Source organism: Mus caroli, unplaced genomic scaffold, assembly GCF_978045245.1.
Source record: "Mus caroli unplaced genomic scaffold, Mus_caroli_1 scaffold_15, whole genome shotgun sequence".
In the NCBI taxonomy this organism is placed as follows: domain Eukaryota; kingdom Metazoa; phylum Chordata; class Mammalia; order Rodentia; family Muridae; genus Mus; species Mus caroli.
The window spans coordinates 9,729,585-9,753,432 of record NW_028227270.1 but is presented as its reverse complement, the minus strand read 5'-3'; the positions used below and the strand labels follow the sequence as shown (position 1 = coordinate 9,753,432).

General features: G+C 44.2%; 1 protein-coding gene across 2 annotated transcripts; it reads left to right on the top strand.

Moving 5' to 3' along the window:
• Positions 1-473: 473 nt before the first annotated feature.
• Mier3 (MIER family member 3) lies at positions 474-23,288 on the top strand. 2 transcript variants are annotated; one of them, XM_021180356.2, is made up of 13 exons: positions 474-580; positions 2,061-2,085; positions 5,411-5,556; positions 11,125-11,259; positions 12,553-12,673; positions 13,304-13,389; positions 13,936-14,011; positions 14,765-14,916; positions 16,062-16,143; positions 17,937-18,031; positions 20,487-20,614; positions 20,694-20,836; positions 20,929-23,288. In XM_021180356.2, exons 1-13 carry the CDS (start codon positions 572-574, stop codon positions 21,384-21,386), a joined length of 1,656 nt encoding a protein of 551 aa, XP_021036015.1. In that variant the 5' UTR covers positions 474-571; the 3' UTR covers positions 21,387-23,288. The 2 variants fall into 2 exon arrangements, with proteins under 2 accessions (XP_021036015.1, XP_085686946.1); XM_085830820.1 differs by lacking the exon at positions 474-580 and adding an exon at positions 1,113-1,136.
• The last annotated feature ends 560 nt before the right edge of the window (positions 23,289-23,848 follow it).

The window sequence follows — 23,848 nt, the reverse complement described above, 5'->3', positions numbered from 1 at the left end:
AAATGTCTACTTCCACAGTTCACTCCAAGCCAGTGAACGCCGATGCGCATTCCATTCCTGCAGGTGCCTAGCCGTCCTGCTTCCTGTCCGGGTCTCTCTCTCTTTTGCCCATCAGCCAGCCGCTCGCTCACTTGCCATCGCGTACTCTTGTCACTTCGGGAAAGTCCGTCGAGTCCTCCTCCGAGTCTCCCGCCACCCTCCTTCCTCCCCCGCCCCGGGCTCGCCCTCCCTCCCGCCCTCCCTCCGGCCCCCCCACCGCACCCACCGGCCGGTCCCCGCGCTCGCCCGCAGTTCAGCTGGAACTTTACTCCAGCCGGGGCAGGGCGCCGTGGGCGCGCGGGGCGGGCGCGTGCAGGAGCGGCGGCCGCGGGAGCGCCGGACGGCGTGGGTGTGCGAGCGGGCCGGGGGCGTCGCGGGCCGGCCTGCCCTATAAGGGGCCGAGCCGCCTCTGCCTCCGGGCGGGTGCCTGGCGGGCCGCGGCGGCGGCAGCGGCGGCGGCGGCTGCGATTGGCTCAGGCGCCCCATCCGGGGACTGGGCTCGGCGCTGCTCGTTCGCCCTAAAGGTACCAATATGGCGGAGGTGAGCGGAGAAACCGGGCAGCGGCGGCCGTGCTGGAGCGGGAGCCGGGCGGCCCCCCGAAGCCCCGCAGCGGGCCCGAGAGCCACGGCTCCTCCCGCGGGTCCTCGGAAGGCGGCGCGGCGGCGACGGGGGTGGGGGGGCCGCGGGGCGGCGGCGAGGCGCGGCGAGGCTGCCGGAGGGGCGGGAGCGGGCGCGGGAGCGGTCTCCCTTCGGGACTAGGCCGCGGCGGCTCCGACCCCGGCCGGGCCGGGCGGCGGGGCCGGGCGGCGGAGGGCGGCGGCGGCGAGCCTCGGGCCGGGGTAGCCTCCGGGCCGTGGCCGGGGCGGCTGACGCGGGCTGCCGTTCGCTCGGCGCCTCCTCCCGGGATCGGGGTGGGTGGAGAGCGGCCGATCCTCGGTCGGCGGCTGGAATGCAGCGCGGAGAGCGGGCTGCGCCACTGCCCCGCCGGAGTGAGCCGACCCGGCCCTCGGCTCTCCGGCCCCCCGCCGCCCCTCCTGACCGGGGGCTCCGAGGCCAGCGGGAGCGGAGCGGGACTCTCTGCCCCGAAGCCTGCGAGGTGCGGCGTCCCCGGGCGCAGAGACCGACCCACACCTCGACGCCCTCGCCCGCCGAGCGGCCCGAGAGTCTCTTTACCCCGGGCCGGACTTGGGGGTGGGGGGGACACCGGGCGACCCGGGCTGCCGGGCTAGCTCCCCTGGGACGGGCAAGCTGGGGGAGGGGGCGCCGTGATGGGAGCACCGGGGCCGGGCAGGAGCGAGCTGTGTGTGCTAGGGCCGAGCTGGCGGGCTGGGGACCGACCGCTCCCCCGGGGGAGGACCCGGCTGGTCCCAGACTCAGTGGTCGCGGCTCCTCCGACCTCGGCGGCTGGTGGGTGGGGGTGGGGAGGTGGGGGTGGGAGGGCGCTCCCGCTTTGGGTTGGGGACCAGTGTCAGGGTCGAGCTGGCCTACGCTTGGGGCAGTCGACAAACCCTGGAGTTGGGGCGCCCGCGCACTCCAAGGGCAGGCTGTGTGTGTGTCTCCGAGGGTGAGACCCTCCTAGGGGACGGGGTTGCGTTTCGAGGACTTGCTCTAGGGCCAGCGGAGAGCTGGGTGAGCTGCTGTAGTGGGGGGACTCGTGAGATGCCCGGGATGAAGGATTGATGCTGCGAGCCGGGTAAGCTCCGGCTTCGGCTTTCCCGGCTTTGTAACTTGCCGAGCTCTAAACGGTGTCTTGGAGTTGCCCGTTTCAACTCCAGCCCTCGTCCGGAGTCTGCGAGTTTGTACACTGGGGACTTGGGGAGGAAGGCGAGGCAGCCAAGAGGGGGCCCGAAAGGGGCCGGGAGCGATTGGAGCGAAGCTACGTCTTGCACTTTTTGGCAGCTGCCTGGGAGCGCTCGGCTCCGCCCCCTCTGCGCCCTGTTGCCTGCGCTGCCTCCTTTTCCTTGCTACAGGATTCAATCTCACACACTTTTCTTTTTTTTTCTCTCTCTCTCTCTCCCAGGCTTCCTTTGGAAGTTCGAGCCCAGGTTTGTTCAATTTTCTTAACCTCTTCGGGGGGGGGGGGGTCCCAGAGGGAGATAGGATTCTCTGTACACCCACAGAAATGTACCCTGCTATATTTTTTCATCATTTGGATCTTAGAGTTCCAATGTAGTTTTACTTGTTAGAGGAGAGAATAGTTGTTCTCAGTGCACATTGGAAAAAGTACCCCAGAAACCTTATTACAAAGTCTTTTATTCTCACATAACTTTTTTTATTGTTTGCCTCTAAGCTGGAAATAATGAATCCCAAATCAACTTTCTATAAATTAACACCTTGTTTTATTTTTATTTATTAAAAATAAATTGTCCCTTTAACTTGTCAGAACTTAGGGCAACTTGGATTATTAGCTTTTAACTCTCCATTTTTCTTTACTATGTCTCTCAAGTGTCTGTTATATTTAAACTGAAAATTGGGTTAGGTAAAGCTACCTTAATAATAAAGGAAAAAAAGCAATGTGTGTCTTCCTGGTTTTGTACAGAGATGTATTAATATGGTTATTTTGAGCAGAGACCCATCTTAGCCTACCTAGTACAGAAGCCAGAAAATACATTGAGGATCTAATAAAAGGAGTCCACAGAATCTGCGCAGGTGTACCTACATGGGAGAGGAGGTTGTAGAAAATCAATCTCTCTCTCTCTCTCTCTCTCTCTCTCTCTCCTTATCTGCTAAACTGTTTTAGGTTCTCAAACTTTCTCTAGCTGCCTTGTCTCACTTGTTCCAGAAAAGTGCCTCTGGAATTCTCCCACCCCTTTATTGTACATGGAGGCAATTAGAATTGTTTTGCAGAGAGTCACCCAGCATAATGGGGTATATGCTTAATTTCCCCCTTTTCTGTATAGGGACTACCAAGTGCTAAGCAAGTTCTCTGCCATTATCCCCAGACGACCCCTCCCCCCCCCCCCCCCCCCGGGTTTCTCTGGTTTAGTTGTCCTGGAACTCATTCTGTAGACCAGGCTGGCCTCGAACTCAGAAATCCGCCTGCCTCTGCCTCCCGAGTGCTGGGATAGGATTAAAGGCGTGCGCCACCACGCCAGGCCCCCCAGACTTTCTTTATATGCTGCTTTCCAGAGAGCAAGCCATTTGCCTTGCAGTCTTACTTTTTGTATTTAGCTAACTTTCAAAGATCTATTTAGATATCTTTTAAGGAGGTAAAATAGATCAACACCAAGTGAATGGAATATGTGATTGTTTTTAAAATCATTGTGTACATCTGTACAAGTGTTTTTAAATTTTTCCTGAGACAAGCAGCTCTTATGACACAAACAAGTTCAGGGAAAGAATATATACATGATTTAAACCATCAGGTTGATAATATAATTTTTCATTTTGCATCATTATCTGTAAAAGTTGCAATTTCAATAAAAATACAAAAGGCAGTGTGGCTTTAGTATCTAAGCAGACACTTAGTTTTTAATGACTTAGTCAATAGAATTTTAGATCTGGAAGGGACTCACAGATCATTGCCTTTAGCCGTGTGTATTTTACAAATGAAAACCCAAGCTAGACCTAGGGATTTTGAATGGCCTGCTTCAAGTCTCAAGTCACAAAGCCAGGAGTTCAGGGCCTTCTGTTTCATCCTCGACACTGGCATACCACAGATGTTTCTCAGGAAAGAAAATTTATAGAGGGGGTGTTCTGGTTTTGAGCTAGTGAGTAAATATTTCTTTATCTCTAAAAGTTTAAGTTAAGTAATATCTATTTCAACAAAAATGAGCATATGCTATTTTTTTTTTTTTTTTTTTTAGTTTTAAAGAAATAACAAAACCTTGCAGGTGTTATGGAAGTGGCCACGTGTCTTTGTGGGATGGGAGTGGCTAATGCTTCTAAGTCTCTGAGCTCAGACACGGAACTGTGGTTGGAGCCTCTCCACCATGAGAACATGTGGGACTAGTTCACTGTTTTGGTAATGATCTCACATGGTGCTTAAGTTAGAAATTTTAAACAAGTAATAGCTTTCTTAAAAACAGAGCAAACTGTTGAATATTCTTCCATATACCTGGCCGTACCCTCGGGTCTCAGAATTCCTCTTCCCAAGCTCCTGAGCTTCACTGGACCCATTGCATTCAGTACTATGTAAAACCAGTGGAGGGAGGCCTGCACTTCTCCTGCGATTGTCCTATTTATTTACTTATTTTTGAACTTGTTGATTACATACTTAAAACTATGGTGTTAAACAAGCTTGTAGTGACAATAGCAACTTGGCAGTGGGATGAATTCTTCCCATAAATCTAACACTTTTGTTTGTTTGATTGGTTTTTCGAGAAAGGGTTTCTCTGTGTAGCCCTGGCTGTCCTGGCACTCACTCTGTAGACCAGGCTGGCCTCGAACTCAGAAATCTGCCTGCCTCTGCCTCCCGAGTGCTGGGATCAAAGGTGTGCGCCACCATTGCCCAGCAATTCTAAGACTTTTAAAAGCAATCTAGAACATGGATTTGCACTTTTAATGTTTGTCTGATTAATTCTGAGGAATTTTAAGATATGAATAAAGTGATTCTATGCTTTTAAAAAACTTGTTAGCCAGGCGTGGTGGCGCACACCTTTAATCCCAGCACTTGGGAGGCAGAGGCAGGTGGATTTCTGAGTTCGAGGCCAGCCTGGTCTATAAAGTGAGTTCCAGGACAGCCAGGGCTACACAGAGAGAGAAACCCTGTCTCAGAAAAATAAATAAATAAATACCTTAATTGTTATATGTAGCTGCTTCATAGAAGTATTTGTCTTAAAAGCCAATTTTCTATTGAATTTTTTGTCTGTTTAGGGTTATAGATAATGTAAAATATATAATCTCTTCTGAAATGTTAATGTTAGTTTGTTGACTCTTTTTCTGGAAGTCTCCCATTCCTGGAACTTCTGATGTTTGGTCATTTGGCTTGTCTTTAGGCTGTACTAGGACTTGAACCCAGGAGCCCATGTAATCCAGACAGGCATTGTGCCACATTGCTGTGTGCCCAGCTCTTGCTATTTTCAGGAAATGATAACTAGTAAGAATTTTCAGAACATGCCATTGAAATAATTTTGTTACGATTACATGTTTTTTTTTTTCTATGGTCTGGATGCCTATAAAGTGTAAATACTATACCTTGTTCTTTTCATGGTCTGGATGCCCGTAAAAGTGTTTGTGAATACTCTACTTGTTCTTTTGCTGGTTAGGTATCTTTTTCAAGACCATATGTAGTTTTACTTTACAACCCATAAAGTGGATAATAAATTGATTTAATAAAGTTCACATATAAGTATCAAAGCCTCTGGAAGAGCAGCACACGTCTTTCTTTGTTGGTGACTGGCCTTGCGGCGGGTGTGTGTTTCCTTGTAGTTGGCTCTCTGTCTTCTGAGGACCATGACTTTGACCCCACTGCTGAGATGCTAGTTCATGACTATGATGACGAAAGAACTCTAGAGGAGGAGGAGCTGATGGACGACGGGAAGAACTTCAGCTCTGAAATTGAAGACTTAGAAAAGGTAAAGGCTTCCTGTCAGATTAGAACACACACACACGTGGTAAAGACTTAGACATTTTATCGTAACTTCTTCTGCAACCTTTCTGAACTATTTTATGCACCTTTTTTATTGTTTAAACCTAATATTACAGATTTCCTCTTATTTTGAGAGTAGTATAGTCAGAACATGTTCATTATTTATCTGTTAGCGTCATTTTTTTACCTTATCTAAGAACAGTGAGGGTCGGACTTGAGCTTAACTTAGTCCTGTAGTAGAGTAGGGAAAAATCTTTTCCTTCCAAAGAAACTTAGATTAGTGGGATGCTATTAAGAGACTGAACAAATTTTACTGTGCTATCAAATGTAAGTTGGCAATATTCCGTTTGCACCCTCCAGTCATCTTTTCCAAACATTCTGGATTGAGTGCCGTTCACAACTTCTTAAGTCCAAAGTCAATATAAATTCAAATGAACTGCATTTTAAGCCTTCCTTTGCACTAGGCCTATAGCAAAAGTCTTCTTGCAAGGGGTCACCTTGGAGCTGTAGGATTCAACTGTCTGTAAGTTAACCCCATTTGAAAATTTCTGATCAGCTCACTGGAACAAAAGCCTTCAGGAATAATAGCCAAGGGTATCAATTATTGGAGTTCCCACCACTCTTGTGCTTCTGGGGTTTTTTAAGAGTGCAAACATAAGCAGTCTCTTCAGGCTTTGTGAAGCAGGGCTGAGTACTGTAGTCATTTCTTCCTGGTAGTGTACAGGGAAACAGTCTTCCCGGCCTGCTCTCTCAGGCTGCTCCAGTACACCTGAAGTTTTGGAAGCACCTTCATTCACATGATTAATTAATCCATGGTAATTATAATTAGGTTTATTCATCTAAAAAATCTCCAAGACAGAAGTGGTGGCTCACGCCTCTCTGTATTCCAGCATTTAGGAGGTAGACTCCGCGCGATCATGAGTTCAAGGCCAGCCTGAGCTATATAATGCGCTCTAGTCCAACCTAAAAGTATGTAGTTCCTCTTTCTATGTGTCTGCTGATAATTGCATTTTATCAGCCACCTCTGGACTTCTCCATTAGAAGAGTTCTGCATCGGCTCTCGACGGCTCTCGACGGCTCTGCTTCTCGCAGAATACAGGGGTCTTTACATTTTTCTGAAAACCGAGATGGCTAGTTGTTTTCTAGTGTGCATTGGACAGGAGACCAAATGATCCTGCTACATCCTCTGAGTAGTGGTTCTTTCTTCAGTAAAGTGTAGCTGTCTCTATTTATTTTATGTTTAATAAAACATAAAAATGAATAAAAGAAACAAAGGGTAAAGCTTGCAGAAATTTTATATTTTGATGTTTTTATGTAATTTAATATAATATATTGATCTTTATTGAAACTACAATTTAGGCATTGGTATATTTCAACAGTTGTAGGGATAAGATGTTAATGTTCATTTTCAAAAATTAGAAGTTTTTATTTTTATACTAATGTTGTCTATGAATGTAATTTAGTGCTTACAAATTTTTGGCCATCATGCTTATGTGGTGTGGAAAATAATAGAGATGCAAAATTAGCTTTTCTAATGTGACTCTTAGATTGTGTGGCTAGATTTTAGTTATAGCAAAGTAAGGCTTTATCATAAGCTTTATAAATTTTGTTTTTTTTTTCATATAACTGCTTCTTGAGATTTTAATTTAGTAGTTCTAGATTTAGATGTAGCTCTTAAAAAGGTTGTTATTAAATTGTCTAAAAACTTACAAGTTTAAATAAGAAACTTTAAATCATCCTTTCCACTAGGTTTTGTGGAAGGTTAAAGATTATAGATTTAAACATTCCATATTTATTGTTTTGGAGAGTCTCAAGAATACTGTATTAGGTACTGAATTATTTGATCTGCATCACAGTCTTTGTGTTTTTGAGACAGGGTTTCTCTGTGTAGCCCTGGCTGTCCTGGAACTCACTTTGTAGACCAGGCTGGCCTCGAACTCAGAAATCCACCTGCCTCTGCCTCCCAAGTGCTGGGATTAAAGGCGTGCTCCACCACCGTCTGGCATGCATCATGCATGCCAGGAGAGTGTTAACTCATTTCCCCGTTACTGACAGTAAAATGTCCCATTGGTTAAGAAATAACACAGATGAACATGTGGTTGGCAGTAGTGTGTATCCTAATTTCTAACATGAGCATCAGATTAAAATAATGGTACTCTCCTTTCTTACAGACAGAGATGGAGGTGTAATGGGCTGGGTAGTTTACCAAGGTGATCTGCAGTCAGCGTGCCCTGTGACTAAATTATCTATGCACTCCGCTTTCCTCATGCGTACTCCCATCATAAAGCAGCTCAGTGATAAATACAGCTGCGCTTACCTGTGTCCTTAAAGTTAAATAATCCAACGACAGGGGAGAAAGTCTGTCCCTAGCATGGTTGGTGGAGTTTGTCAGCTGAACTGGTCATTGCAGGTGACCTTGGGCCTTGGTAACTCAGTTTTGAGGGGAAAAGTATGAAAACACGATTACTAGGTTCTAATAGGAAGTTCATTTTGCAAAATGCTTCAGAAACTGGATTCTCTTTAACCAGCATCAAGTCCAGTGCCTTCCCAGCAGTGATCTCCATCAACCCCAATAGGAAGACTGTCTGCCATCTTTTGTACTTTGTTTAACAATGGTGTTTTTATGAAGAATCAAGAACCTCTTGTCTCTTCCCCACCTCTAGTTTTTTTCTATTCTTTTCAGCCTTCCTATCCTAGAAGTATATGCCTCATCTCTCAGGAATCCATATATCCCCTCTTTGCCCTCAGTTTATTCTACTTACCGACGATTTGAGCTAGGATCTTACTGTAGAGCCCAGGCCCGTCTCACATCTGGGATCCACCTCCCAAGCGCTGAGTTATATACTATTCTTTTTTATAAAGTTGTCAAGTATGTCTCCCATTTGGATGAACTTAACCCCCTGACCTTGGTCTCTCTCCTTTTTAGTCAAGTGTCAGACATCTCTGCTTCGCCCTCCAGTTTAACCCTTAGCTTGGCCTCTTCCAGTTCATTATAAGGGCACGAGGGATCCTGGTTGCCAGATAGTAAGAATTCTTGCCTGCCCTTTTCTCATTTGGTTTCTCCTTGTTGTTTGACTGCAGGGAACACCCTTGGCCTCTCAGCATCCTGCTTTCCTGGGTCCATCCCTCTCTGCTGTAGGCAGATTCTGCCCTTGTCTTCGGATTTTACCCATCCATGGGCTCTCCCTCAAGCGCAGCAGTCCACCTGTCATCCATGTTTGTCCTAAGCCCTTGCCTTGGTTTTGTGGCTCTGGAGTTAGCTGGCTCCTCAGGCTGGAAGTCCTTCCTATTAAGACTTAGATCTCTTTCATTCCTGCTATCAAATAACTTAAAACTGTATTTTCCTCTTACATGTTATATATGAAATTCTCTTCCTTCGGGTTCTTATTCTCCTGGGTCTAGAATAAAGATCCCACTTTAGGATTTATAACTGTCCTGTTTCCTATAAGCTCCTGTATCATATCTGAAGTTGTTGGAATAAAGCACAGACCCTTTCTCTGTGTGCCCTGTTGTCTGTCGGCAGCTCCTCAGCTCCTGGCTTTACCATGTAGACACTAATGGGTGCCGAGCCCGAGTCTCTGAGCTCCAGGCTCCCGGCCAACTTGACTTTTCTTCTTGGATGCCTTATAGTTCTCAAACTTGTGTCCTGTAAAAATCTTGAATATAATTCCTTAAAAAAAAAAAATCCCCCCCACCCTGGCCTTTCATCTTTCTGTCACTCTAAGAGTTGCCCGCCCTTTTGCTCAAGGAGAGGTCTTTATCACTCACTTCATGTCTCTCCATAACCCCACAACTCTTATTTATGTAGTGTTCCAGTATTTGAAGAAGAAAGATGTCAGTTCCTGCTTTTTATGTCTCTGTGTTTGTACTCACAGTCATGCCTGTGGGCATGTTGCAGTCAGGGGACAGTGTGCAGGAGTCTGTTCTTTCCTTCTGTCATTCATCCCACTTAGCCATGGCCACCAACTTCTTAAACAACCATCAGCTTTCAGTACATCTTCCTTTGACTGGAATGGTAGACATAGGACTATGCTTTGAGACTCAGCCACATGCTTGGGTGTCTTTGCTATCCAATGAAAATGGACCCCAGCCTTACTCTTTATCTTAGGGTTCTTTGTGTTTTATTTGCACTACATAGCTTGCAGCTCTCTCTATATTTGGGCTTTGTTGGTTCCCTTAATCTAAGGCTAAGCCTGTTTTATATCAGCAGCTAACCAGTGCAGTGGTCTGAGCCCACGGATACTGATGGTGGAACACATCCTGAGACACAGCTTTGTCTGTTCATCCCGACTCCGGCCCTGTTTTCCTGGGTCAGCACCCTTGTCTGGGTGCACAGTAGGGCATCAGTTTCAGAGTCGGGCATCACAGCCATTGTTGTATGGCAGTTAACCTGTCTGATTCTCTCAGGGCTGAATTCTTTCAGAGAAAGGACTTTCTGTAATTTTCTATATCCCTGTCTAATAACTCTCAACAAAATACTAGAGTCAGTGAATGATATGATAGACCATTAGGACATGAGGAACAACAGCGGCCTTCACACTATGGAGGAGGGTCACTGAAGTCCTAGAGAAGTGATGCTACAGACAGGTGGCTGACAAGGTTGCAACCTGGTCCCCTCCTGCAGGAGGTTCCTCCTTGCATGAGTAATGTTCTGTCTGACTTTGTAAGTTAGCACTGTCATACGGTTTAGTCTAAGCTCTGTCTGAGGTGAGGCCCAGTGCTGTCGCTAAGTTCTCTAGATACAAAAGTTCTATAGAACAAAAGCCAGGGGCCTTCAGCCTATGTTCCTTGGGCCTGGTGGATAGCCAGCATCCTGTAGGCACCGGCAGTGCTTAGCACACTCTGGCCACTCATGGACACTAGTCACATGCTTCATGTTAGCCCTGTATGACAGAGGTGTTTGTCTTGAAGGGAACTAAACCAAGCTTTAGAAAGAAATCTCTTAATTGACATAGGTAACCATCTCAGGAGTTTCTGAGTTATCAAGCTTATTTTTGCAGTTATGTGTGCGTGGTAGGTGTTGAAGCAAATCTGCATTAGAAGTACATGGTGATGAGCTTGGGAAACAGTTTGGGGGTCACTGTTGATCATAGCCTAAGTACCCGGCTATAATGCTGAGGCCAAAGCATGCGGGTTATCAACGCAGTGTTGTCAGGAGGACTTGGGGCTGCTATTCAAACTATTAAGAACAGAGAATGTAAAATGGCGGTTGGGTTTTGGACATTATTACATAAATATATAACTACAAAGTAAATATACCAATATTTATACAGAACCCAAGGTTATTTGAGTAAACAAGCTAAAAATGATGTGAAGTTGTCTGTTGGTCACTTGATTGGCCTATTGGAACTGTTTGCTTTTGCTAATACAGCACTTACTCACTGGGCTTAGTACTCTTTTCTACAGCAATACACAAAAAAGCAATACACTTTTAAAAGCTTGGCTGTGGTTGACTCTGCCCTGTTGATACTGAGCTGTACAAACTTGAGCATTGCAGTTAACCCGCAGTTCACGTTATGGCATTACTGAGTCCATGTCTACCCTGCTTGCATAGGAAGGAAACATGCCTCTAGAAGACCTGTTGGCATTCTACGGCTATGAATCTACAATCCCAACGGTTGCGAATTCCAGTGCAAACAGCTCCCCAAGTGAACTTGCAGACGAACTACCAGATATGACTCTAGACAAAGTAAGTATGGGCCCTTATGGAAGTATCAGGGTCACTGTCATTGCCTGGTTTCTAAGATTCTTAATGCTTAAAGCATTTTCTAATTCTGAAATGTATAAACTTCCTCTTACTCTGACTGCTCTAAACATCCATTTGGATTTGATCCTATTGCTTTAAGAGTAGTAGTAGCAGCTGTTCAATCAACTCTTGCTCACTATTTCTGTTTAGACATTGTAGCTAGGGGATTTTCCTTTAACTGCAGTTGGTCTGAAGACCTCTGTTAATGAATCTCCCAGAGCCTGCACACTAAACTGGCTTAGGCAGACTTGTGCTTCTGGGTGACAGTGGTCACAGCAGGCAAGGCCATGATGACACGTCTCACACAGACTGCTTGTAGGGAGGCCCACTCCTTGCTGAGGAGAATCCTGAGGCCATGCCTCTCTGGGTGGGGTTCTGAGAGGCTTTCTTTGCCAGTTAGGCTTTAGGCAGGAAGAGAGAATCCACATCTTGGGACCTACCTCTTACTGTGTGCTTTCTTCAGTATCATTCAGCCTTGGGTACCTGCTGTGTGACGGTGACTTTCATACAAATCCATACCTGCTTCTTTTTAAGCACCAGTCACTTAATTGGACATTTTAACCCATCGGAAGAGTGGAGTTTGGAGATAATTCTAAATTTTTAAGAATTGTTGGAGATGGGAGTGGGTGGGTAGGGGAGTGGGGTGGAGTGGGGTGGGGTGGGAGGGTCTGGGGGACTTTTGGGATATAGCATTTGAAATGTAAATGAAGAAAATAAATACATAATTTAAAAAATTGTTGGAGAAAGTATAATTTCTGGCCACGGAGAAGTTCTATTTTTATTGTGGTTTTATTGTTTTTGAATTACTGTCTCACTGTTTTGCTCAGCGTTGGCATGAACTCCTGAGCTCATGAAATTCCCCTGCCTCAGCCTCGTAACCTGCTCCAGAGACACACGCTGTTGTGCTGTGCTAGAATATACTTTTTTTTTTTATTATAAATCCACTGAAAATTGGTATGGAACTTCCAGTAGATTCTTTGCATGGCAAGTTGTTTAAGTGTGCAATTGCATTTTTTATTCCTATTTGACAAAACTTTAAAAATTTAAAACAATATATTAAGTATTAAATGTTATTAGTATTTATACACAAAGTAAATTACAGAATTTCAAACTTTTTAGAACCAAGGTGCAAATTGGTTCTTAATTATTGAGTGTTATAAAAGCAAAAGCGTCCCCATCAGCTGCTGAGGTTGCAAGCAGCTCTTCCTGACCTGCACTGCTTTCTAACTCTTGCAGGAAGAAATAGCGAAAGACCTGTTGTCGGGCGATGACGAGGAAACCCAGTCTTCTGCTGATGATCTGACTCCGTCCGTGACTTCGCATGAAACTTCGGAGTTCTTCCCCCGGCCTTTACGATGTAAGAATGCTAGAAATAGAGTGTGGGAGTCTGGATAGGATTCCACCTTTGTCACTGGGATGGAGTGAACCCATACACTCACTCAGTTAGTTTTGCAAGGCTGCCTGTTTTCATCTGTTGCTGTGGTAAACCATTTTACTTAGTTCAGCCACAAAACAGTTCTTGGGCTTGTTGAAAGGTTCAGCTTAGGATTTACCAGTGCTCAAAGTATTTCCATTTTTTAGTGATTTACTATATTTTTTCCCTTTAGTTTTTGGTTGTTAATGTTTTTAGTATATTAAAAGGGCTTTAAGCTGAAACAAATGCTAAATTGCAGCCCATTTGTGTTGTTCTTAATGTTTCCCCGTGCACATGACTGGATAGGTTCAGGGGCAGCTTTGGGCTCAGCTGTCTGCAGTCCTGGGTCAGTCCCATGAGGACAAAGCCCTGTGCTGCACTTGACATTTCAGATGATGGCGTGGTGACAAGGGGAACACAACACTGAGTGTTGGTGCTCTCAGTGTTTGTCCTTGTGACAGATGCTAGCTGTGAAGACTGTACAAGCAGGCTTAATGGATCTTCTGTATTCAAGTTTTTACAAATTAAATGGCATTTTCTTAGGTGCTTAAATGTGCATTTTTTTCTTTTAAGCAAACACTACATGTGATGGAGACAAGGAGTCAGAGATTGAGGACGTTGAAACAGACAGTGGTAACTCACCTGAAGATTTGAGAAGGGTAAGCCACCTGTCACTAATGTAATAAAGCATTTAGACTAATGCTTCTAAAAACTGTCTAGCTGCGGGCTGGAGAGAGATGGCTTGGGGTTAGGAGCATGCGCTAATCCTGGAGACAATGGTACAGCGCCTGGCACCAGGTTTAGTGGCTCACAAGTGCCTGCAACCCCAGCTTGAGGGGATTTGACTCTGGCCTCTGGGCTCCTGAACTCAATTCATGCCTGTGTGCATGTGCACACACAAATATGCGTAATTAAAGATAAATCATTAAAGTGGCCTAACTAGATGAAGCATTTAGGTCCCAGCACTGTTGGATGGTTCACACCTATGACTCCTGCTCCAAGAAATCACTGTCCTCTGGCCTTTCACCTGGACTCTTGTGCATTACCAGCCCCCAACACACACACTTAAATAAAAAAACCTAAGAACCTTTCTTGAGCAACTTGTGACAGTTTTAGTGTTGCACAATAAGGTTGATTTTGATAGGTAAGAGCTGATTTGGGATTTGTTTTTATAATGCTGCTTTTACTTCTCAATTTTCCTGTAGGAAATAATGATTGGGCTGGAGTATCAGGCAGAAATTCCCCCTTATCTTGGCCAGTACAATGGTGACGACGAGAAAGGTAAGGTCAAATTATCTTACACCCAAGCTTGTGATTATACCAACCTAGACGGTAGAGAGACAGGTTGATCCAGAGGAGCTCCCATAGTCCAGACAGTTAGTTCTGTCTGGGAAGAAATATATCAAGTAATCTTGAAGCTGGGCCTGGTGGGAGCCAGTGGCAGGGGGATCACGGGTTTCAGGGCTGCCTGAAGGGAGGGAAGACCCTGGGGGCTTCAGGGGCTGTGAGCAGAGCCTCATCTCCGGTTCTGAGAGGTAGTGAGAGTGAACAGAAACTCTGGGAGCAAAAAGAAACCAGATGGAATGCTGTGTCCTGCTGCTGGCAGAGCAGGAAGTTGCTGAGGCCAGTCTGTTGCCTCCTGACATGTACCTCAGCTGTCTTTGGTCCTGAGAAAGTTCACAGGGCCATTTATGGAATTCAGGAGAATTCCAAAGAGGTTGTTAGAGAATTCAGCAGTTGAATTTTTTGTTGGTTTGGTTTGGTTTTTACAGCTATATTACAAAACTATAAGATTCTAACATGCACTTTTAGGATTATAGTTCACTAGCCTTAGATGGTCAGTAAAGCCAGCATCAACAGTAGCTTTGTGCTGTTGGCTCCAGCAAACACTGTTCTTGTCCAGCATTCATTCACATTGCTGCTCAGTTACTTACCCCAGTCAGAAGCTCTGTCCAGTGCGAGAGGCACAGGCCAGACATTCTTTAATTAATGCCTTCATCACTTGTGATATGTTAATGGGAATTTCTTTCTTAGCTTATGAAAATGAGGACCAGTTACTGTGGCATCCTGGTGTGCTTTTGGAGAGCAAAGTCAAGGAGTACCTTGTTGAGACCTCATTAAGAACTGGAAATGAAAAAGTCCTAGACAGGCTTTCTTCAGGCACACACACCAGGGATAATGAACAGGTAAGCTTCCTCTTACATAGTATTTCTAGATAACTTGGTTATAGTGTAAATAGTGTAAATAGGACATCATCTTTTCTCAGGGGTTTGTTGTGTTGAGGTTATGAAGGGTGTGAGTGGAGGCCAGAGGTTGGCCATGGTGTCTTGATCACTCTGTTTTGTTTTTTCGAGACAGGGTTTCTCTGTGTAGCCCTGGCTGTCCTAGAACTCACTTTGTAGACCAGGCTGGCCTGGAACTCAGAAATCCGCCTGCCTCTGCCGGGATTAAAACCACCATGCCTGGCTGATCACTCTGTTTTTTGAGACAAGATCTCATCAAGAATAATGTTGGCACTTGGTTTAATGTGTGCTGTCTTTTTTGCTGCAGGACAGTGTTTATCTGCTTACAACTAATATTATCTCATTAGAAATTTATTCTGCTTTGTCAAGTCCTCTTACAAGAGCAGCAAGAGACAGACCCCATACTAATATCCCCTCTACCAAAAGTATCTAAAAGTGGAGGGTTTGGCCAGCCATGGTAGTGAATGCCTGTAGCCTCACTCAGCACTTGAAGCCAGGCAAAAGAATTTGTTATGGTCAGCCTCGTCTAATATGCAAGGCTATCCTGGGTTCTATCAGACTCTGTTTTGGTAACTCTAAGAAAAGATTAAAGAACCTTCCCATGTGAGAAGACCTAGAAAGATGCAAAGTCAGTGTGGTGAGCGTGGATGACTTCTGGGTCAGAAGGAACAGATGGCTCTGCCAGGTGGCTTGGTGAGGAGCCCCAGTGCCTACGTAAACAAAGAGGGGCGTGGTGCTGGAGAGCAATTCAAGAAGACACCTGAAATCGATGTCTGGCCCACACAGGTTCTTGTGTGTACACTTGCACACACATATAATACCCAGACACTCGCATATACTGGGATGAACAAATGTCATAGCAGTCTTTACTTAACCCTGGTTGTCTTAGGCCTGGAACTCCTTGAGATCCACCTGCTGGGATTAAAGGCGGATGCCACCATACCTGGCTTGTCATGATTTGAAAGCATTTTAGTATTGTTTGTCAAGACTCTCTTAAAAGATACCTTGTTTCTTAAAATGTTCTTAGACCATGTCTGTTAGCAGCAGTTTTTATTGGTTGTTTTTTCCTCTCCCTCTTGTTCTCTTAGGCATTATACGAACTTCTCAAGTGTAACCACAATATAAAGGAAGCCATTGAAAGGTACTGCTGTAATGGAAAGGCATCTCAAGGTGAGAAACAACTGAAAACAGGAGAAATAATGAGGGGTGTTCACGTGAGCATCAGGATAGGTGGTGTGGTGCACAGGACGGAGCAGGCTGTAACCTTTTTGTTCGTTGTCATAGCACTTACTTCCTTTTGTCCAGTTACTGGTAGTAGTTACAGAACAAAGCAGACCTCACAAGTGACAATAGAGCCACAGTAATTTAAGAAGAATGATTTTATAATTTGACTGAAAAATGTTGGGAATATTTTGGTTTTATGTAAGTCAGAAAATAAAAGGGAGATTTAGACTTAATCGGGAAGAAAGGAGGGCTGGCGAGATGGCTCAGCAGGTAAAGGCTCCTGGCTGCCAGGCCTGAGGACCCGAGTTTACATCGATGAAAGGAGAGGAGCAGCTCCAGCAACACTGTTGTCTGACCTCCACACACGGACACACAAGCACAGAGACAGGCGGTGAGGAAAGGAGAGGGGCGCAGTGGAACATGGTTTCATATAAATGGCTATCATGCACTCTCTCCACAATTAAGTGCATGTAGAATGAAAATAGTACTTAGTGACGTTGGAAAATGTAAAAGCTGGAAATAGTGTATTTACATTTGTAGGTTGAGACACTTGCCCTGTAGAAGACACTTCCTTAGAAGGATTATTTTAAACTGTCAACTTCCAGTCTTTAGACCAGATTTTCCTGAATTCAAAATGTTTCATTTTCTCTTTGTCTACTGCTTGTAATGGCTTTGAGGATCTGGTCCCCAGTATCAGTGAGTGAGGCAACTCAGAAATGACTAATCCCTGAGCCTTGGCTGTAGCCTTGTGAAGGTTTTCTTGCCCTAACTCTAGAGTTTATTTCTCAACATTAGTGGCTGCTGGAAAATTGATGGAATTTAGTATTTTGAGAGCATGGATTAATTCTCAGCACTCACATACTGACTTTAAATAAATATGGATGGATTTTTCTCATAGTCTGGAATTAAAGAACTTACTTTTTACATTAAACCGAAATAGAACCTTTCCTTTTATTCCAGTCATTTTTTTCTAATCTTGTTGGGACTGGAGCAACAGCTTAATTAGTAAAGAGCCAGTGCTGATCTCCAGAACACATGGGCAAAGCTGTGCTGGTATGCACCGGCGATCACGCAAGCCAACTGGGAGGCAGGCACACACCCTTGGCTCTCACTTGCCATCGAGCCTTGCCTAGTCAGCTAACCCCAGGTTAGGGTAGGGAGAAAACCTGGCTCAATAAAACAGGGAAGCTCTGTCCTGAGGACACAGTCATGATCTGAGTCTTCATGCACGTGTGTACATGTAACTGTTGACATTCACACGCAGACACACAAGAAAAAAAAACATGTATTTTAATACATTAAATCCTTGTTACACAGTGCAGAGAACAAAAAGTATGTTTTTTGTTTTCTTGTGTTTTAAGATTTACTATTTCAGTTGTGTAGGTGTAGATATATCTGTGTATATATCTGTATATATCTGGGTTTATGTACACGTAAGCAGTGGTGCAAACAGGCTAGAAGAGGAGGGGGCCAGAGTTACAGGTTGTGCTGAAATGCTTGATGTGGGTAGGAGGAATGGAACTCAGGTCCTCTAGAACAGTATACAATCAACTACTGAGCCCTCTCTTCATCCAGGAAAGTGTGTGTGTGTGTGTGTGTGTGTGTGTGTGTGTGTGTGTGTGTGTGTGTAATGTAGCTGAAGCACCCTGCAGTCTGAGTATGTGTGAGGAGTGAGTCTGAAGGGAAATCCAGGATGCACATGGCAGAGTCCCGAGCTCTTTTCTTCTCTCTCTCTGTAGAAGGAATGACAGCGTGGACAGAAGAGGAGTGCCGAAGCTTTGAACATGCACTGATGCTCCATGGAAAAGATTTTCATCTCATTCAGAAAGATAAGGTGAGCTGGCGGAGAGATTGCTCACTACCGCAATTACAACGGCTGCAGTCACTGCCTTATACATAGCATAGACGAATGAGGAGTAGCTCAGTGAAAGGCAATCCGAGAATGTCCACCCAGACAGTGAGAAAGGCAAAACTGCTATTAAAACTGGGTGACTGCAGAGACTGCCGGCAGGAACTCAGTACTGCTCTTACAGACTTAAGATACAAGGGCTAGATGTGTGTGTCTGGTTTGAGTTTTGTTTGTTCTCACTCTTCCTCCACTGAACTGCCTGACTCCTTGGTCAAAGATCAGTGCTTACATTTTTGGGCTCCATTCTTTCTTTAGTAATGTGCTGGCCTTCTCTATCCAAACACCCCTGTATCAGATTCTCTTTGCTCTCCCTGTCCCTGTCCCTATTCCTCTCCCTTTTCTTTGAGACAGGGTCTCACTATGTAGCCCTGGCTAGCCTGGAATTCACTATGTGGACCAACCTGACTTCAAACTTCAAACTCTCCTGAGTGCTGGAATTAAAGCCCATACCCTACTCACTGTTGGCAGTACAGTGTTAAATAGTCTTGTTCTTTTGCTTTTGTGTTCCATAGAGAATTAACTATCGGTGTCCACAGAGTAGCCTGCTGGGGTTTTATTGGGAGTATACTGAATGAATCATTAGTCTTCTGTTCCAGGAACATAGATTATCCATGTATTTAATGTCTTCATTAAGTGTTTAATATAGTTTTACTCAAATCTAGTTGAAGGTACTGATGTATTTTCAGTTTTAAATTTCAGGTCATTATTTGTACATAGGGAAGTAATAGGTGTTTCTGAGTTGTTATTGTTTATATATATATATATATATATATATATATATATATATATATATATATATGCATATATATTTACTTATTTAAAGCTAATGTCTCCCTTCTGTAGTCTAGGCTGTCCAGGCCCACTGTAACCCAGCAGGCCTCACAGGTGCTGTTCCTACCTCAGCCTTCCTTCCCAGTGTTGAGATTATAGGGGTGCACTACTGTGCCTGGGGGTAGTTGGTTAATCTTCATGGTTTACATCCTCAATCCTGAGACCTTGTTACCTTTTTCAGTATTGATGATTGAAGCTGGCAAGGCCTCACATGTCGCTCATCCCAGCTCTCTGCATTTTGAGACAGGGTCACACTAAGTTGCCTGGACTGATCCTGAATTTTGAAGCCAGGCAGGCCTTGAGTGTAGGCTCCTGTTTCTGGGGCTCACCCCTTTCCGTTTCTATTCTGTTGATTCTCTGGGGTGTTTGTACAGCTTCTGTGACTTTTGAGGCGAGATGGTTCTTCTCTTCCTCTCCATTCTCTGTGCCTTTTCTTTTTTTTTTTTTTTTTTTTTTTTTTTTGGTTTTTCGAGACAGGGTTTCTCTGTGTAGCCCTGGCTGTCCTGGAACTCACTTTGTAGACCAGGCTGGCCTTGAACTCAGAAATCCGCCTGCCTCTGCCTCCCGAGTGCTGGGATTAAAGGCGTGCGCCACCACACCCGGCCTCTGTGCCTTTTCTTGTCTCTGCATTACATACTCCTTCATTACTATATTGGAAATTTCATGCTTTTTGTATATTAAACCAATAGTCTACTGTTTTCTAAATGGTAAGCTAAAGCTTTCAGTGCAAATAGATTAAATATGTTCAAAGATGTCTGACTTATGAAATTTAATCTTAATCCACTTGCTCCATAAACAGTCCCCCCACTTACCATACACTATTTAAGGCACCTGGCATACACAGCAGTGGGTAAGGAAGAAGAGGTCTGTGGCTTCAGGAAGCCTATATTCTCTATGAAGACTTAGTTAATGGTGTTTATTGAAAGTTATACTGCCTTTCATGGTTTCAAAAGTGTCTCCATTAGTGTCTTTAGGTCACAGCTTACTGTGGAATCAGGATAGAGACTGAAATGTCTGTATTGGGGCACTGATAAGTCGGAAGAATGGGTTAATTGAATAAAAGAAGTCTGTATAGTCAGACTGATGGCTGTTAAGTGTTTTGGAGGACTGTAGTTTGGGTATGGAGCCAACTATTTGATTTACAAAAGTTAGTTGCTAAGCCCATTGGAGATAAGAGCCAAACACAAGGAGCAGAAAAGCCCCGCACCTGTTAGTGAATGGTCTTTCCCTACAGAGCTGGAGGGTGTGGGTCTTGGGACTCACCGAGCCCTTAGATAATATGGTGAGACTGTTTTGTTCTCCTCAGTTTACCTGCTCATCATTGGAAAATTATTAGTCCCAAGGAAAACCACTCATAGACCTGTCTTTGGACGTTGGTTAGTTCCCACAGCTGTGGTCACAATGAGAATTCAGTCACAATTGTTTGAGGATTTTTTAAGTAAACATGCAACATTGTGGATATGCATTTGGAAATCTCATTAGAGACATGTCACTAATACTTGCTAAAAGATGGTGTTGGGAGCATCAGTTGTCTGCCTTTCTTTACTAGGTGAGATCTAGAACTGTCGCCGAGTGTGTCGCCTTCTACTACATGTGGAAGAAATCAGAACGCTATGATTACTTTGCTCAACAGACAAAATTTGGAAAGAAACGCTATAACCATCACCCTGGTGTTACGTAAGTATAGTCGTTTGACTTGAGTGGCTGCCATGTTTACCTGTGATGCCCAGTTAAGATTACGGTGTGTATTCTTCAGGGACTATATGGATCGTCTCGTAGATGAAACAGAGTCTCTGGGTGGTACCGTCAGTTCTTCAGCCTTAACTTGTAACCGGCCTGAGCCCGTTCCTGATCAGCCGCTGAACATTCTCAGCTCCTTCACTGCCAGTGACCTGACAGGTAAGATGAGACTGCGTGCACAGCCTGCTGCAGGCTGCATTCTGTTACAGAGCAGTGACCTCTCACTTAAACTACTTTCCATTCTTTTCTAGCTTTAACCAACAGTGTAGCAACTGTCTGCACCCCAACCGCTGTGAATTGTCTGGATGACAGCTTTCCTCCGCTGGCAAACACACCTCGCGGACACGTCAGTCATGTGCCTGTCGTAACGGAAGAGTTACTCACCCTGCCCAGCAACGGTGAAAGTGACTGTTTTAATTTATTTGAGACTGGATTTTACCATTCAGAGTTAAACCCCATGTGCAGCGAAGAATCAGAAAGACCAGCAAAGAGATTGAAGATGGGCATTGCTGTCCCCGAATCCTTTATGAATGAGGTTTCTGTAAACAACCTGGGTGTAGACTTTGAAAATCATACACATCACATCACCAGTGCCAAAATGGCTGTCTCTGTAGCTGACTTTGGCAGTTTGTCTGCCAACGAGACAAACGGATTCATCAATGCCCATAGTCTGCATCAGCACCAGCACGCCGCCCTTCATTCCGAGTGATGGGAACGGGAAGCCCAGGGACAATGGGTGTGCAGTACCAGTAAACTCGAGGGGAGCTATCAGGTTGGCATAGTCTTTCACTGGAAGTTTGAACCTTTTTCACTATGACATCAGTGATGTCAGTATGTATAGAACTATATCTTGATTTATCAAGAGTATTTTCATTTTTCAATCCATAAATGTGGAAATGAACTATGATCCGCAGAGTTGGGAACTAAGATGGAGCTCTGTGGTGCAGCTTTAAGCTCTGCTTCTCCTCCTCATCCCTTAATACCTCTTCCACGGCCTCCTTTTTTCTGTTCCCGTCGCCCTCACCCCAGATTTAAAACCTGTAGACAGAGGCCACCAGCTCAAACCAGCACAGATGTTCAGAACTGATGTGGCTTCTTTTCATGTCAGCTCCTTTTGCCGTAACGGATGCAGTGGAATCAGTGTTTACAGGCACCAACCCCGATCCCTGCTCAATGTAGCATTTTTTTTTTTTTGGTTTTATTTTCTTTATTAATAAAAAAAAGCAGGGGTAGGTTTCTTTAAACTGCACAAACATGCAAGGATTTTTTTAAAAACAGAAACTTCTCTCATGTTATTCAACTAGAGCACTTCAGTTTACAAAACAGCAAGACCATCTGTCTGGAAGCCAGCACGAGGAGCTGTGTGCAAATGAAGGAGACACTTGCTTGGATCCTGTTTCAAAATTCTAGACCAGGGCTACCTTACACAGAATTGGTCATTGTACTGCCGGGGAACTTCTGTGTAAACTTTTTTTTTCTTTTTTCTTGTTTTTTACAAAAAATAATTGGCATTTGAAGATGTGATATTCATATGGGGTTTTGTCCACCATTGTCAAGATTGTAATATTAAAAATCATACTGGTCACTGGTAATTGAGTTGGTTCCAAGGCAGTTGACTTGCAGAGGCGCAGTCTACAAAGCCCAGGAAGTTGTCTCAGTGGTTTACATTTTGGGACACCTTGTTTGGAGCACTGCAGTTCACAGTGTTACTAAACTTAGAATTCTGATGGGATCCATAACGCAGACCCTTGAAGCTACTTTGTTTAGCTCGAATAGTTGGAAAGAAAACTGTGAGTTTCTGTCTGAAGTAGAATGGTACGTTACCACTTTTAAGTTCTAAAATGTGACAGATGGTCACGTGCATCTCAGACGTGATTTCACTTTTATTCCAAACATGAATAAGAAGCCATTGTCATAGCTTTGACCATTTTTGCTTTATTAGACATGCTCCTTTTAAGTTTTCAGGTGAGTCAAACTCTACAAGACAGTGTTAGGATATCAGCTTTGCTTTTACAGTTAAAACAGTTACTTTTTGCACCGTCTTAATTAAATATTTTGATTTTTTTTTTTATTTTACTAGTTGTGTTGCTGTTTATGAGTGTAGGTCGCTTCAAGGTCGTGCTGAGGAGTAGGTAGGAGGTAGTGGTCCTAGTGATTGGAAGGGAGGGTATTTATTCCACAAACTGTGAACTGCAATGACATCCTTGGTTTTGGATGGTGTGTATTGTTTTCCTTTGCAGCATTTTAATGAAGATTGCTTTGAAGTGTTTACGCAGTAGCACATTAACTATACAATTTAGTTTAGCACAGAGGACAAAGGGTAGTTGAATTAATAACTTAAAATCAGTCTTTAACTTATGCATCTAAAATTTGGTATTCCTGTATGCACACAGTAAACAGTGGGCAGCCTGGGCTCCACGTTGCTTCCTGACACTCTCCAAGTGCTTGCTTAGCTTTGCTGTGCTGTGCTGTGCTAAACTTTGAACCTTCTTTCTTTCGTTCCCTTCAGTAGACTTTCTTTAATGTAGGAGGATACCGGGCATATTCTTGCATTGTTAAAACTATATTTTTCACTCTGGGTTTACAGTGGCTGGTCTGTATAAATAATTTACACAAAGATGACTGAATGCTAATACCAGTTGCACTTACATGAAAATGCCCATTCTCATTGGCTGACACAGTTTATCTATGCATCGCTGGGGTCTTGATGTAAGATGGAAACAGTGTTTCTCATCTAGAGTTTTGATTATCAGCAAGTTGAATGGACACTTTAGTTATTTAAATAGAGTTTTGACCAAAATCCAGAAAAATGATATGAGAGAAATAAATTCCAGCTAGTTTAACAGATTTTTAAATGCTAACTGGATTTTAGCCTCTTAGAGAGTGCTACCTAGCTGGTAACGTTTACTTTTAATTCCTTGTTAAAATGAGGCAATAATTTGCAAGATTTTTGTATATATGTGTACAGTAAATTCTTCATATCTTTTTAGACCTAATTCAATATTTTCTGACTGCTCCTGTCATGTATGATACATTTTTGTGCATGCCTGATGTGACATTCATAAATTGTACCACTATGACTTTATCCATGTAAAATAGCTATTTATTGAATTTTCTTCCAACAGCTGGACTTATTTTTTTGTCTCCATTTGAACATCTTAACAGAGAATT